Source organism: Spermophilus citellus (assembly GCF_964194105.1).
Source record: "Spermophilus citellus genome assembly, chromosome: 15".
NCBI lineage: Eukaryota > Metazoa > Chordata > Mammalia > Rodentia > Sciuridae > Spermophilus > Spermophilus citellus.
In genome coordinates, this window is record NC_138195.1 from 25,395,244 (window position 1) to 25,410,648 (window position 15,405).

The 15,405-nt window shown below is 37.0% G+C and overlaps 1 protein-coding gene across 1 annotated transcript in view; it reads left to right on the plus strand.

The window, feature by feature from the left end:
- A1CF (APOBEC1 complementation factor) overlaps positions 1–13,183 on the plus strand; it is a gene marked incomplete at its 3' end in the record, with an annotated part of 115,661 nt that extends 102,478 nt beyond the window's left edge. Inside the window, exons 8-12 of the mRNA XM_081268095.1 lie at positions 3,345–3,618; positions 5,888–6,093; positions 8,907–9,043; positions 10,017–10,171; positions 13,032–13,183. Of these exons, the coding sequence (XP_081124221.1) occupies positions 3,345–3,618; positions 5,888–6,093; positions 8,907–9,043; positions 10,017–10,171; positions 13,032–13,183 (924 nt within the window). The remainder of the gene's footprint in view (positions 1–3,344; positions 3,619–5,887; positions 6,094–8,906; positions 9,044–10,016; positions 10,172–13,031) is intronic.
- Positions 13,184–15,405: the final 2,222 nt, after the last annotated feature.

Sequence of the window (15,405 nt, forward strand, 5' to 3'; positions counted from 1 at the left end):
TCTAATTTCAAAAGACAAAATATGGAAAGGAGACCCAGTCTTAGAAGCCAGAATTGGGCATAGCAAGGCAAAATTGGAGAATAAGCAAAGTAGTTAAAACATAATGCAATTGGGGCTGTTTATATTTGAGTCTTGCATCTGTCAGGATACCAAAAGAAAACCATTGTCAAAGGAATTAATTACAGATGTGTGAGTGGGGAGTAGGGAAATTAAAAGAGATAGTACAGGAACCTGAGGCTCACAGTCCTCCTGAAAGTCAAAGGCACAAGGGACTGGGGCATTAATAGAAATCCTGAAAGAAAAAAGAAGTGGGTACAGTTGGTCTTTTCGAAAGGCATAGTGACTTAGGGCCATACCACCTTGAACGGGCTTAGTCTTGTCTGAAAGGTGTAATGTCCTTTGGTTAAAGGATACAACCAGTCCAAGGTAGCCTCTTAGAGAGGGATCCAGGAGAATACATGCCCGCAAATCACTGTTGTTTTTCTCTCTACCCGCCTGACAATGTTCCTCAGAGGTCAAGTCCAGTGATAATACAGAAGGTCACAAGCCCTAGAGAAGAGCCATTTAGAGAAGTCTCCCAGAGCCAAGGGCAGGGTAGAGATTGGTGGGGGATGATCTGGAGGGAAAAATGGGAGACTTTCCAGCCCAGGTATCTTCAGACAGCCTGAAGCCTTCAAAAATGTTTAAGAGAGCGTGAACTGAAAAGCAAAAGGAAATGCATATTTAAATACATACCTACATGCCTATGAAACAAACCATTATTTCAAAGTAATAACATGAATACATCATATATGTTGACATATTCATTCATGGGATATATTCAATGTGTGTGACATGTTTATGTTATTACATTGAAAAAAAATTGTAAGTTAGCTTTTCTCTATTAGGAAATATTTCTGAGTATACATGATGATTGCTGAGAAGCCAAAGCCAATTGTAAATTAAAGGCTAAGTAATTATACTGGAATAGTTATGGCAGAAAAGTATTCAAATTATTGTCAATTTTGCAGCTAGATATTTTCACAGCAGTGTTCACATATAGAGTTAATTATATTTAATATTATTAGCAAATATAGATCAAATATTATATTTAAGTATAATGTAGCATGAAAAAAAAATCAAAAATAAGTTTTCCCAGGACATATGTAGGCCTATTATTTCAACTCTGGGTATTTACATTTCATTTATTAAAGAAGATGAGACTTTGAAGTATCTTTGTGAGGTAGAGTAATGATCATATATAATTTGGAGAAATTAACCTAGTAAGGGTTGACTTTTTGAGTGGCAAGAAAGAGATGATGGAATCTAGTTATAAAGCTATTACAATCATCAAAATAAGGGCTTGAACTAAGATGAAAATGGAATATAATAGAGACCTCTATGCAGAACTCCGGGGAGTTAATTCAAAGTGTAGTAACTGACTAGAGATGATGAAAAAGGAGAAGTCATTATAAGTTTTCCATAATGACAGACTAGGGGGGTCAGGAAGAAAAGCCTATTTTGGAGAAAAATGTGATGAATTTAGCTTTGAACATGATTACTCACTTATTCTATAAATACTTATGTGTATCTCTGAGGTGATAAAAATTGGGGGGGCTTGGGGTCTACTGATCAATAATACATTGTTCCAACTATTCAAATATCTAAACTCAACAACTAAAATACTATACTGTGTATAAGATGCTGTTGAAGAGGGCAGAGAAAAATCTATACAGTAAGAAATATGACTTGCCAGTGACTATTTCATTCAAAACATTTCCTGATATGGAAGTGCTTATAATCAGAGACCTATCTGAGTACCTCATTTTCTTCAAGACAGAGCGAAAGATATAAAGAGTCTTATACCTAAGTCCTTCCCCTTCCTTCAACATTCCAAGTCTCTTCCAATTACATCTACAGAAATATATGATTGTTGAGTATCAACTGGGTTTTGTCTATTCTGTCTATATTTGACACTGGATCAATCTTAGCAATAAATACAAGCTCTGTATTTAGACTTATTGTTGGGTTCAAATTAGAAGCAAGGAAAACACATCCACGTTACTGTGGAGACAAACATATTACTGTTTTACAATTTTTCAGTAGAACTGAATTGAGCATTTGAAAATTAAGGTAGATACATGAAACAAGGGAAAGTTGCTGCAGGGGCTAATGAAAATATCAGGATGACTGTGAGGCACAAGTTTTGTCCAGCACACTTCAGTAAGCCAGAAACCACTGAGTCACTCATGAAATTGAAGGATAAGGATGTACACTCAGCTGCTGTGAACAGAAATTTTTGCAGGAACACTTTCTGTTATTTACATTCTTTGTGCAAAATAGAGACTGGTTGTTTTCTTATTGAAAAGAAGCCATGAGTGTTTTCTGACAACACTTTCTCCTTTAAACAAGAAAATACATCAATCTATCAAGTATTTTTTGAGAGACATCTTTGTTTCATGGGTAGGCAAACTGTATATAGGAGTAAGTTACACAGAAGACCTACACAGCCATTATCTTCAATATCTGGAGTTGTATGCAGTTTCAGAAACTTGCATCAGAGAAAGGCTACTACAATAACTCTAGAGGGCATGTTTTAAGCATCTCATGACTGGAGAATTCTCAGTACTGCTCCCATCTCCCAATCACAATCCCTGTCAATCCTGTTTATTAGTTCCCAATTGCTCAATGGATCAATTTTTTTTTTTCACAAGGAAGTATCTGTGGGAGAAAATGCATAGCCTCGTAGGTTTCTATTCCTTGAGTTTGGCCCCACCTGAGCCTCTGTTCTTCCCCAGTGAAAATTACCTATTGTGTAGTAGCTCTAATGAGCAAGACATTTGGCTCCCTGATAGCTGACAAGGCCTAGCTAAAGAACCCACAGTAGCTCAGTGTTAACAAGTGATAAGAACTCTTTGTTGTCTTCCTTCACCTTTATTTTATTATGTCATGTAGTAAAAATTATATTTCACCCGTAATGAACCTAAAATTTCTGGTAACTATATGACTATATAAATATGTGCTTTAAAATATATATCTCACATAATAGAGATATTACATAATTTTCCATCTCTTAATTTTTCTATCTCTAGATTTTAAATTCATAACCAATATATCAATGAACAGTAGTCAGTATGCCACTGTCAAATCTGTTGGCACCTTATGCAATTTACCAACAAAACCACTCAGAGAAAATCAAGTGGCATACAAACAAGAATCTATAAAGACACAAGATGTGAATAATTGAATCAGTCAGTGAATATACAGAAAATACTCTAGCACTCAGAAGGAGATATGTTTTTAGGGCTCAGCCACACTTGTCTTAATATCTTCTTATGTTGCTTTCTCCTTGCTCTCTACAACAGGTGCTGGATGGTTCTCCCATTGAAGTGACCTTAGCCAAACCAGTGGACAAGGACAGTTATGTTAGGTATACCCGAGGCACAGGTGGAAGGGGCACCATGCTTCAAGGAGAGTACACCTACTCTTTGGGCCATGTTTATGATCCCACCACAACCTACCTTGGAGCTCCTGTCTTCTACGCCCCCCAGGCCTATGCAGCAATTCCCAGTCTTCATTTCCCAGCCACAAAAGGTCACCTCAGCAACAGGGCCATTATCCGAGCCCCTTCTGTTAGAGGTAACACCAATCATTTCCTGTATTAGAGTAACTCCAGGATTTCAAATGATTTGTAGTGCAATAGCCTTAGACCAATTGGATGTGACCACTGGAAGAAAAGGACTGGAAAATGCATATTAAAAATCAAATATATCAATAGCTCTCACTTCATAGGAATCTTTTTTTTTTTACATTACAACTGGTAATTAAAAAACCTTGATCAGAACTTTGTGTAAATGAAACTAGTGTACAAATTTGATCTTTGCACAGACCCATAAAATTTGCATGAACTAAAACCTAGCTCCACCATCTTGTATTAATTACAAAATTTCCAAAGGCAGGACATGGTCTGAGACAGGAGGATTACAAGTTCAAGGCCAGCGTTAGCAGTTTAGCGAGACCCTATCTTAAAATAAAAAAATAAAAAGAGCTGGGCATGGTGGCACATGCCTGTAATCCCAGCAGCTCTGAAGGCTGAGGCAGGAGAATCATGAGTTCAAAACCAGCCTCAGCAAAAGCAAGGGACTAAGCAACCGTCTCTAAATAAAAATACAAAATAGGGCTGGGGATGTGGCTCAGTGGTCAAGTGCCCCTAATTCAATCCCCAGTACCAAATGAATAAATAAAAAGGGCTGAGGATGTTGCTGTTGAATCAGCAAAGTTCCCCTGGGTTCAATCCACAGTAAAACAACAACAACAACAACAACAACAAACTTCTAAGGCAAAGTAGTATTGTCCAAAATGGAAATTGATTACCTGAAATAACAAAAAACATTTTAAGGCTTTATGTACTTGATGGTGACTGAGTAGCATCATCTTTATCATAAATTACAAATCACCATAAATATAGTCTTAATAGATCGATGGGATACTCTCATCTGACCTCTCCTAATGAATATACATTATGCCTTCAAAAAGCCAATCACTAAGGAAATCAACTGATTTCTTTAGTGTATGGGAAACTATTAAACTCCAAATAGAAAAACAAACTCAGCCCAACTTCCAGACCATAACAATTTCATGTTTGAATCCTATAAGAATTCCCAATATTCAAGCAGTTTTCTGAGCTCAGTCTGTTCAAGTAATATAGAAGATGAGAAAAACATTTTTCATTTTCAAGCAATTGGTTTGTCTCTTCCTACAGGATAGATAAGTGTGGTTATGCTAGAATGTGGCTAATGCCAGCAGAATCCCAGTCCAGTTTTCCAAATGTGACATCAATCTTAGCAATAACTACACACTCTGTATTTAGATCTATTCTTGGATTCAACTTAGAAGCAAGGAGACACATCCATGTTACTGTGGAGACAAACATATTACTGTTTTACAATTTTTCAGTAGAACTGAATTGAGCATTTTAGGACCTCTATCCTTCAACAGGCTTAAAAGTTCTACATTCATAATCATCCCAGCCAAAATTGTAATACAAAAGAAATCATCAGGTCTTCCTACAGAAGAACTTCTATGTTATATGATAATAAATTATGTCATTGAAACATCATACATATATAATCTAAAATATATCATTAAGCAAGCCATATATTAATATAAGTTGTCAACCAGTTGTGATGTAGAAAAAAGACTCTAAGAGAAATATATATGATTTATAAAAAGAAAGGAATCAATGAATAATATTCATGGATGAAGGGTAATCAATTTAGTTTTATTTATCTCTTTATGCCACCAAGAGGAAATCAAAGTAACAACATGGCAAAACAAAACTCAAAAGGAATCTATGTGTGAAACTCAATGGAAATTTAAGACTCACATTGACAGAATATCAGAAAGAGAATGGTGATCTTAAAAACACGTTTTCTATATATATTGGTTTCCCATTAAGCCATTAGGGGTAGGATAATTGGGGAAGCTAGAATTCATTTCTGATTTTCTGATCAGTGACAGTCTATATGCAAGACTGGTTTCAATACAAGTGGTCATATTATGCTGAAATGTTCAATACACACATTTCCAAACTTTAGTCTTCAGAAAAACATTAAGAAAAGGTTAACTGAAGGTGGAAACTGCAAAGTTTCTCTTTATACCAAAGTTGTTAAATTGCTCATGTGCTTATCAGAAGCCCTGATGGTATTACTTTCAGGTAGTTAATAAAACAGAGATGTCTACGGTGAGCCTTAATTGAGGTTGAGTTTCATCACATTAGACTCCTAGAGTTTTCTACCTATCTTTGAGGTTGTAATCAATGTGAGTTGGGCTAACTTTTCCATTACAGTAAGATTCAGGGTGATTTTCTGGTGGTTTGATTCAGTTTAATACCTTCTTACATTCCTAGAAATTTACATGAATGTACCTGTAGGGGCTGCGGGAGTGAGAGGTCTGGGCGGCCGTGGCTATTTGGCATACACAGGCCTGGGCCGTGGATACCAAGTCAAAGGAGACAAGAGAGAAGACAAACTCTATGATATTTTACCTGGGATGGAGCTCACCCCCATGAATCCTGTAACTTTAAAACCCCAAGGAATTAAGCTTGCTCCCCAGGTAGGTAAATTAATTGCAGATATAGCTTCTTTAAGTCGGGCCAATGATCATCATACACCCATCATCAAATGATTGGGTTTGATCCTTACTTGGGCTATGGTTATGTTTTACTAGATAAAGTGGCTAGCCAACATCATGTAATTTGAGGGGATATGGGGCTTTGAGTGTCATTTTCCATTATAGGCCCTTTCATTATTTTTTAATCTTAAATCATCTTCCTCTGAAATGCAAAGAATCTAAGAGCTATTAAGAATTGTCAACCAATATATTAAATTGAAATAAAACAAGACAAACATCCTGGCTTAGAATAAATCTCTTGTGTGTGTGAACCAGTTCAGTTGGCAAATGAAGAGTACTAAAGGCAGGGAACTCTAAATAGACCAATCAGGACATCTTTTCTTAGAAATGCTGTGTTTAAGAGAAAGCTATTCCATGATGGCTAGGTGAATCGTTAACTATAACATGCCATCAGTCATATCAAATTGAGTCTTCTACAATGATCATATTTGTGCAGTGGCATTATGGTGAAGTTTTTTTGCAATCATCTAACAGTTCTAACTTTCCATGTTTCTGTAGGAGGCTGTGGTCTTTCTTAAATGAAAATTGAAAGTTATAAAGTTTGTTTCAGTGTGAAAACTGAATTCCAGAGTTGAAAATAAGACAAAATAGAATCTATGCTAATCCTAGACTGTTCCCTGTGGGTGTGCATTATATGCTGATCTCTCTACACTGTACTTTGGCTGAATAACCACAGCTTAAGTTCATCTAAAGTTTCTGCTAACTCTATTTAGGCAATTTGGGCTTTTGTGGGTGAGGGAGGCATATCAGGAATTGAACTCAGGGGCATTTGATCACTGAGCCATATCACCAGCCCCATTTTGTATTTTATTTAGAGACAGGGTCTCACTGAGTTGCTTAGCACCTCGCTTTTGCTGAACCTGGCTTTGAACTCACGATCCTCCTGCCTCAGCCTCCCCAGCTGTTGGGATTACATGCATGCACCACTGTACCCAGCAGGCAATTTGTTTTTAAAAGAATGCCTACCAGAGTGACAATCAGCTATTTTTTTAATTGGGCTTCTCTTATGAACAGTGTATTGTTTTAAGTGCTAGAGAGAAAAAATTATTATAACCATCAAATTTCATATGGCAATCAAGTGAGATGATACCAACACATAATTATAGAGAAATTGGGTAGGTGACATGATAAAGATTTCTGAGAAAATACCTCTCTTGAGTCAAAACCCAAGAGAGTTTATTAAAAACTCCAAGTTCTGGTATTCATGGAAATCATTTAAGAACATCTTAAAAGGCAATAATAATAAATTCTGTATAGTATTTCTGAGAGCTGCTGTAGCATGAGCAAAGATCTCTGATTTTTACATTAAAACTCAGGTTAGAAGTTGGCCATGCTTTATATTAATCTGTGAATAACTGTGTGTATCACCTAAAGAAAGGTCTTTAATTAATTTATCTCTGAATGTTAGCAGCTATGGTTGAGAAGTTGAAGACCATGTGACCCCTAACATTCATACCCTGTAGTAGCATTTAGAACCCCTAAGCAGAAGAGCAGAGGCTCCCGTCCTTCATGGTCAGTAGTTAGAGTGGTCACTCTGACTGCATGTTGCTCACCTGCATAAAAAGGCAGACTGACTATCCTCCAGCAAGAGCTAATTTATTATTGCATGGGAACCTCAGAGAATGCTTTGCAGATGACAAGAACTGCTACAAGAATGTTTTGAAAAAGAGTTAACAGAGAAAATAAGAGCAATCTACAAATTAATAAGCTGGAAAATGTCATGCCACACAGCTAGATTAGTGTTAGAACAAATGAGATAAGAAGTGCCAAGAGACACATCCTGGGGCACCGTTCTGCCTCAGAGTTATTTTCTCAGACTGGTGCCTGTTTTGCACAGTATACTGATTCTGCTGATCAGAACCTCTCTGGAATGACTTCTGGATGAAGAAAGTAAAAAGATTCAGTTTGGTGTAATTACACAAGAAAAAATGAAAACATGCAAAGGATGAAAAACAAAACAAAACAAAAAAACAGGTCATCATAAAGATATCCAAAAGCAAAGTGCTGCCAAACATTGCAACTATCAACACTAATCTATCAATGCTCATTAATAACTACCAACCCATAAAACTTTTCACCAACTTTTTTTTTTAAGAGAGAGTGAGAGAGGAGAGAGAGAGAGAGAGAGAGAGAGAATTTTTAACATTTATTTTTAGTTCTCGGCGGACACAACATCTTTGTTGGTATGTGGTGCTGAGGATCGAACCCAGGCCGCACGCATGCGAGGCGAGCGAGCTACCGCTTGAGCCACATCCCCAGCCCTCACCAACTTTTTTTAAAAAAATATGCCTTATGACAAAAGACGTTAAATAAGAATATATTCTTCATTTATCTTCTCTAAACCACTATAAACAGAGGACTTGAGGGTAATAATAAGTAAATGTATCCACACATTGGTGCAAAGCAGGGTTTTTTTTAAAGATAGATGAAATAAATATATCAAACAAGTCATGAAATTAAGCTCTTAGTAAAAAGTTACAGCTAATGGACTAAACTAAAAGCTTATTAGAGTAAATGGTGCGAAAATTATTCTATGAACTAATAGATATAACATTTTAAATGGAGTTCAAATTGAGTTCAACTTAAATTTTATGAGTCATTAAATCATGCAGCATTTTCTATCTTCTCATATTGGTTTAAACTCTGGAGATCAGAGTTTAAAACCTGGAAACTAGAAAAATAATGCAAATGTGACATTTGAGGGAGAAATCATCTTTTTTTTTTAACTCTTACAGATATTAGAAGAAATTTGTCAGAAAAATAACTGGGGCCAGCCAGTGTACCAGCTGCATTCTGCCATTGGACAAGACCAAAGACAATTATTTTTATTCAAAGTAACTATTCCTGCTCTGGCCAGTCAGAATCCTGCAATGTATGTAAATTTCTCCAAATTGTTAGAATAAGTTCCACTTGTAAATTTAATATATTTATTTAATCATTATCTAAACAGTATAAATTCTCAAGTCTATTACCTACTAATTTGTCATTAAATGCAAACATTGAGATGTATAGTTGGGAGGTAGGTGCCAGCTATGAGGCCTACATCAAAAAGCCCCAAATTTCCTATAGACAACAAAAACTGTGTAATATAATCAACCAATGGAGACCAGTAGGTCATGAGAAAGAAATGAAAAACTATAGCCAGTTCTATTATCTGTGTTTAGTTTGAACCATATGAAATTGCCATTTTTATGTATAATGTTTGCTCCATCATTTAACTTTTTATTTTTATTTTGTTTATTTATTCATTTGTTTGTTTATTGGTGCTGGGGATCTGACCCAGGAGTACTTTACACCAAGCTAGAGCTATATCTCCAACCCTTTTTAATTTTTCATTTTGAGACAGAGTCTCATTAGTTGCTTAGGGTCTCTGTAAGTTGCTTCTGCTTCAACCTCCTGTTTCAAAGTCACTGGGACTACAAGCATGTGCCACTACACCCAGTTTCATCATTTAAAAGTTTTGGACCAAAGACATGACCTCCCTGTTAGTGGATACCACCTTCTGGATTTTATCTCAAGTTTGCATTTATGGATATTTTAGGAACCACTATGTTTCACATGTGCTGTAGTAAATTATAAAGTATGCCCCAAGAATGTCACGGATCACTGGCAATTGGGTCAATTCACGTATATCCCTACATGCACATATATTTAGAAGATTTTAATAGCAAAGATTATAAAAAAATAACCATACAAAATCCATCATCTAATCATCTTAAAGTTCTAATGGTGACAGCAGATAGCCAATCAGAAAAATAATAATAATAATAACTAAGAGTATCTTAGGTTTTCACCTGACCCCAGTAGACAAGGTTAAAAATTCCTACTCTGGCTGTGCTTTCCAGCCACCCTTTCACACCTCCGAAGCTAAGTGCCTATGTGGATGAAGCGAAGACATACGCAGCGGAGTACACCCTGCAGACCTTGGGCATCCCCACCGATGGAGGTGACATGGGGACAACGCCTGCTGCTGCTGCTGCTGCTGCTGCTGTTTTCCCAGGTAAGGAAAAATCATGCCAGAGAGTGTCTGGGAAACCCTTCTTGCTGTCAAGTGCTCATAGAATTGTTTGTGAACTCCACCTCCATAGAGCCTACTTGCACCATCTGTGAAACAAAAAGGGTTTGCCATCTGAGTGAACCATTCAAGCATGATGAGGCAAGGAAATTGAGCAAGGCAGCAGAGTTGGTTCTCGACTCAGCTCAAATTAAAGCAGCTGCAAAATCTTGAATGAGTCAATCTCTCTGAGTCTGGGATGACATTTTGTTTTCCCTTTTAGTAAGAGACTTTGGGACAATCTATTAATAGGGGGTGTTACTGAATGAGATACCCTAATGCTCACAAGCTTTACAATATGACACCATTGGTTTAGGTTAAATCATGATGTCCATTTTACAGATAAAAGAACCCAGGTACTAGATGAAGTAATTGAGCCAATGTGAATTAGATTTTTAGCAATGCTTGAGCTCCCTCTCCAATTTTAGTCTTCTATCTAATTTTATTACTTTACTTTCTGGAAAAAGATGCATGTATCACATTTTAAAAAATCATTTTTAGTAAAAAATTAAATGTGTGTGCATGAAAGACAAAGATTCTTCAATGTGTGAACCATGAGGCCTCAATTTATCATTCTCTAATTTTGGTCCAGGGCATATGCTGATTGCTTTAACATGAATTCTATCAACATGTCCTCAGGAATCATATTTAAAGGACTTCCCACTTTATTATATACTCACGACAAAGGGTAATCATTAAAAATGAAACCTCTAGAGATCAGAAAGGACCAAGCAAGAAATTTTTTCATAGCAGCTAGTTTAACCCTTCTACTTTTTAGTAAAAATTTCTATTTCTCTTGAAGAAATTATTGTTCTGTCCTGTCATTGTTTCAGCATGTCTCCCTCCATATGCTCAAATTTGAGAGTTTTTGCTAGAGCTAGAATTATACCATTGATTCACTCACATTATAGGTCACATGTAGGTGGGAGAATTTTATATTCCTCATATCCAGAACACCTGGGGTTCTCTCTTCCTCTCTTTTATTCCTCAAAGACTGTGAATATCTTCCATTCTGTTACATGTGGCTAAAGCTAATCATGTTTTACACACAAATGTGACCTCGATTCCAGCTTTGTTTCTTTGTAAGAACCTGGAGAGGCTCTGTGGTGAGACCCTGTAAGGTTACCAAGGCAACAGCTGCCACTGCAGAGAGCAAGGTCCTCCCTGGGCAGTGCTGTCAGCCTCTGTGCTGACAAAGTGTTTACCTTTCCTTCTACTCAGGGTTTATGCTAAGGCTTCTCAGGTCTTGGAGAATCGAGCAGAAAGCTGTACCCATAGACAACCAATATACTATAAGAATAAATAAGCCATGTCAAACGGGAATTTTAAAGTTTTCTCAAAGGATTTGCTTCCACCCAAGATTTTTTTTTTAATTTTATCCTCCCTTTTATTTGTTCCAGCAAGAAGTTAAAAATATTTAGGGCATGAGAGTTGTTTTAGGAATGAATACCTAAGAATTTGGTAGCCTGTTATAACTTTACTATGGAGTCAGGCAAAGAATAATAGACTCCAAGGACAGAATCTAAAACACTAATGCCCTTGCAGTTAAGAAATTAGCCAATTGGAAATTAGAAAAAAGAAAATCCAACATTTCTAAAGGAAAAATCAGTGCTAAACAAACACACTCATACATTTATATGCCTTGTAACTTTAGAAGCACCATTTGCAAAATAATGAAAGTAATATTGATATTTTTCTCATATCTTTGGGAAATATACCAAACTTTACATGTGCGTTAGCCAGCATTACTAACCAAAGTGTACAACCGAGGTATGAATTTGATCTTTAAAAACATAGTCCAGCTAGCTTCCTGCCACCACTTCCTGAGAAGCCACTAGGAAAAATCAATGTGTCTGGGCTAAGGTAGACTTCCACTGCACATAAACCAACAGGACTTTTAAAATTATAAACCAGAACCCAACTTATTCCTTAAGTTCCTCTCTCCCTTTTTACAATTTGGGGGTCATCTCTGAAACACCCAGGCTTTGCTCTAAAACACTAACAAAGAAATATAGCTCTAGACAGTGGCTGCTGGGTTTTCTTCTTCAAAAACAAATGTTCATCAGCCAGACATAATATAAACTGAGAGCATGAATGCTTTCTTTATTACTCAAACTCTTTGGTTCCCTGAGAGTGAGGATCAGTATCAAGGCCTCTGAATACATGGTGGATGGGTCCCAAGATAGGGCTTCTGCTGTTTATGGTTAGGTCCAAACGTGGACAGGGTAGACATCTGCTTTTATGGTATTAAGAAGACACACACTAAAACTTTACAGTATTTCCACTACTGATCTAGCCAGTGCCTACACATCCTTCTTGGGAGAAGGCAATGGTTTTTCATATTTAATTTGGCAGGTGTAGGGGTGCAGCAGAACCGCCACCATGCCCTGCTGACCCCTCAATGGCCTCTCTTTCTTTAAAATTTCCAAGACACTCTGGAAAAGCTCCACAATTCAGACTTTCATTAACCCAGCATCCTCCTACATTTCTGCTTCCTGGATCTTCTCTCCAGTGTTTCTAATTCTCCAGGTATGAAGTGCTTCTGACCCAGGTGACACAGGCAGTTCTTGCTTTGATGATCACTGTTTTAGGGCTTTCCAAATGCCATTTAAAAATCAGTGTGCCCACCTACTGTGTCCCATGAGAGCATCTTTTAAAACATATATACTTACTTTTAACTTTTTTCTTCTTAAATTTAACTTAAAGCCATATGTTAAAATTTTTCAAATTCCTAAAGGAGGACAACATGCCCAAAGAGAGCAAATCTGAATGCCTTTCATGAAGTTTTCTCTGCCTCCTTCTCTAGGATACGCTGTCCCCAGCGCAACAGCACCTGTGTCTGCAGCCCAACTCAAGCAAGCAGTGACCCTTGGACAAGACCTAGCAGCATACACAACCTATGAGGTCTACCCCACTTTTGCAGTGACTGCCCGAGGGGATGGATATGGAACCTTCTGAAGATACCTTTCTTTTAACTTAAGAATAAGAAACACAAACCTCTATATAGAAGAAATAAACTTCTCACTCAGTACCCTAATGATCATAAGCCATGCCTTTCCTAAAGTAGTTCCTTTCCTAAGACAGTATAACTGGCACTCATTTATAGAATCATGAAATGTGAATGCCATTCCTAAATGAAATCAAATGTCCAGGAGCCTTTTGTTTAACAGGAAGCTGCAGAGCCACTGACACCAAATTTATTCTTCCAAGGTTCCTGAGTGTCCTGGAAGTATGTTTACAAATACTGACAGAGTGGGAGAGATCTCTCAGCAGGCAGGTGTGAGGGCTGAGCAAACCTGGGTTGTCAGTAACAACAAGGGGAAGCTGATTAACTTCCAGGTTCTCAATCCCTGGCTCACAGCTGCTTTTGTGATACAAAGAGTCACAAAGAGGCAAAAGGAAGGTAGGAGGTTACTTTGCAAAACACCTTCACCATTGCCCATATCCCAGATCTGAAGCCAAGACACTTGTCCAAGATTTTATGGATTCAGCATCACTTCAGTCTGAAAATTCCACCCAATCAAATTTTGTCATAAATCAGAATACTTTTGGCCCCTTCAGTCTCTGGGGACATCCTAGAAACTGATATAACATGTTGCACATATAGTTGAAACAATTCCAGGTTCCTTACTTATTCAACTCTCTACCCTAAACTATTTTTCTCTAGAACTCCTGCCCTGCCCAGGATGCCATACAGAAATGTTTTCATCTTGGATGCAAGTTGTTCATCTCTAATGCAGTAAAAAACACTTTACAGATCTACAAGATACCACCTACGATATTTTTTCCTACTCAGCAAAATAGGCTGTAAGGTCATGTCAAAGATAAAAGTGAAGTTTTTTTGGTCTGTTGTTTTGTTTTGGTGGTCACTGTCATTTTGTGTTGCTTTGCTCTGCAGTACTGGGGATCAAATGCAGGGCCTCCTGCATGCTAGGTAGGCACTCCACACTAACCTGCACCACCAGTCCTGTTTTCAACTCTTTGATTTTTTTTTTTTTTTTTTTGCAGCACCCAGACCACCATCTAGTATTCAGAGACAGTTATATAAACTGGGAGAGCCTTGAATTATCTAACTCACAGAATCCTTTCCTTTTATTTTCATTTAAGAGAGGCAGTTTTATCAGACCTGAATCCTTTTGTCTTGAAACCATTCCAAGATAATTTTATATCCACCACTACTGAATAGACACTGTTTCTTCAGAAGAAACACTCAGCAAGAGTGTTATTTGCTCAAATTCCCTAGAGTCTTAGGACTCTTCTCCAGGAATATCTGATGGTAGGGAGGTGATGCCAACCAAGAATGAGGGTACAAAAGAGGCACTTATTTCCTGACATACTTGTAAATAATCACTTTACTCAAAACATAAGTAATCAAAGTCCAGCACCAAATATCTATTACTATTATGCTAGTCTTATCAGAGGTTTAAGACATTGCATGAGGATTTTCACTTAAAAAAATCTTTTGGCCCTTGCAAAATTATAGGGCACTCCAAGGAAAACAGAAACACGAAGGTGTCAACAATTTTGTGAGCTCCTTAGGAATTCTGTGGTCCAAAACTCAGGCCAGATTCCACTTGAAGTCAGGTAAATTTCAATCACCATTAAAAGTACTTGTAACTTTTCAATTTATGAATTCCAATCAGACATCAAAGTCTTCAAAACAACAGCTGAAATTCTGAAAGGTTTTTGTGCTTTCTGTTTCACATCTAGCTTCTCATATTCCCAAGGATAATATTTTCTAAACTTGGCTGCAACTAGAAACACCTGGAGAGCTTTTAAATATGCTAATGCCAAGATCACACCTCATACCAATTATATCAAAATGTCTTAGAGTGGAGGCCTGGCATCTGTATTTTTTATGAATTCCACAGTGATTTCACTGTGCAGCTGAGTTTGGGAATGGCTATATTCTTTGAATTTCCACCCCATCTCTCAATTTTTTTTTTAAAAATCACTTTTATTAAATAGAAAAATGCAGGAAAAACTGAGTTAAAACAAATAGCCAAAGCATATTTTTACATATGTTCACCTTGTAAACAGTATGAATTTAAATACAATTCATTTGACTTCAAACTAAGTCTTGAGTCAAACTCTAAAAATGAGAAAGTAAAAATATTCCTCCTAAAGCAATTCTTATATTCAAATTTATACTGCCCCAAAGATCTGCTTTTATTCTCAAA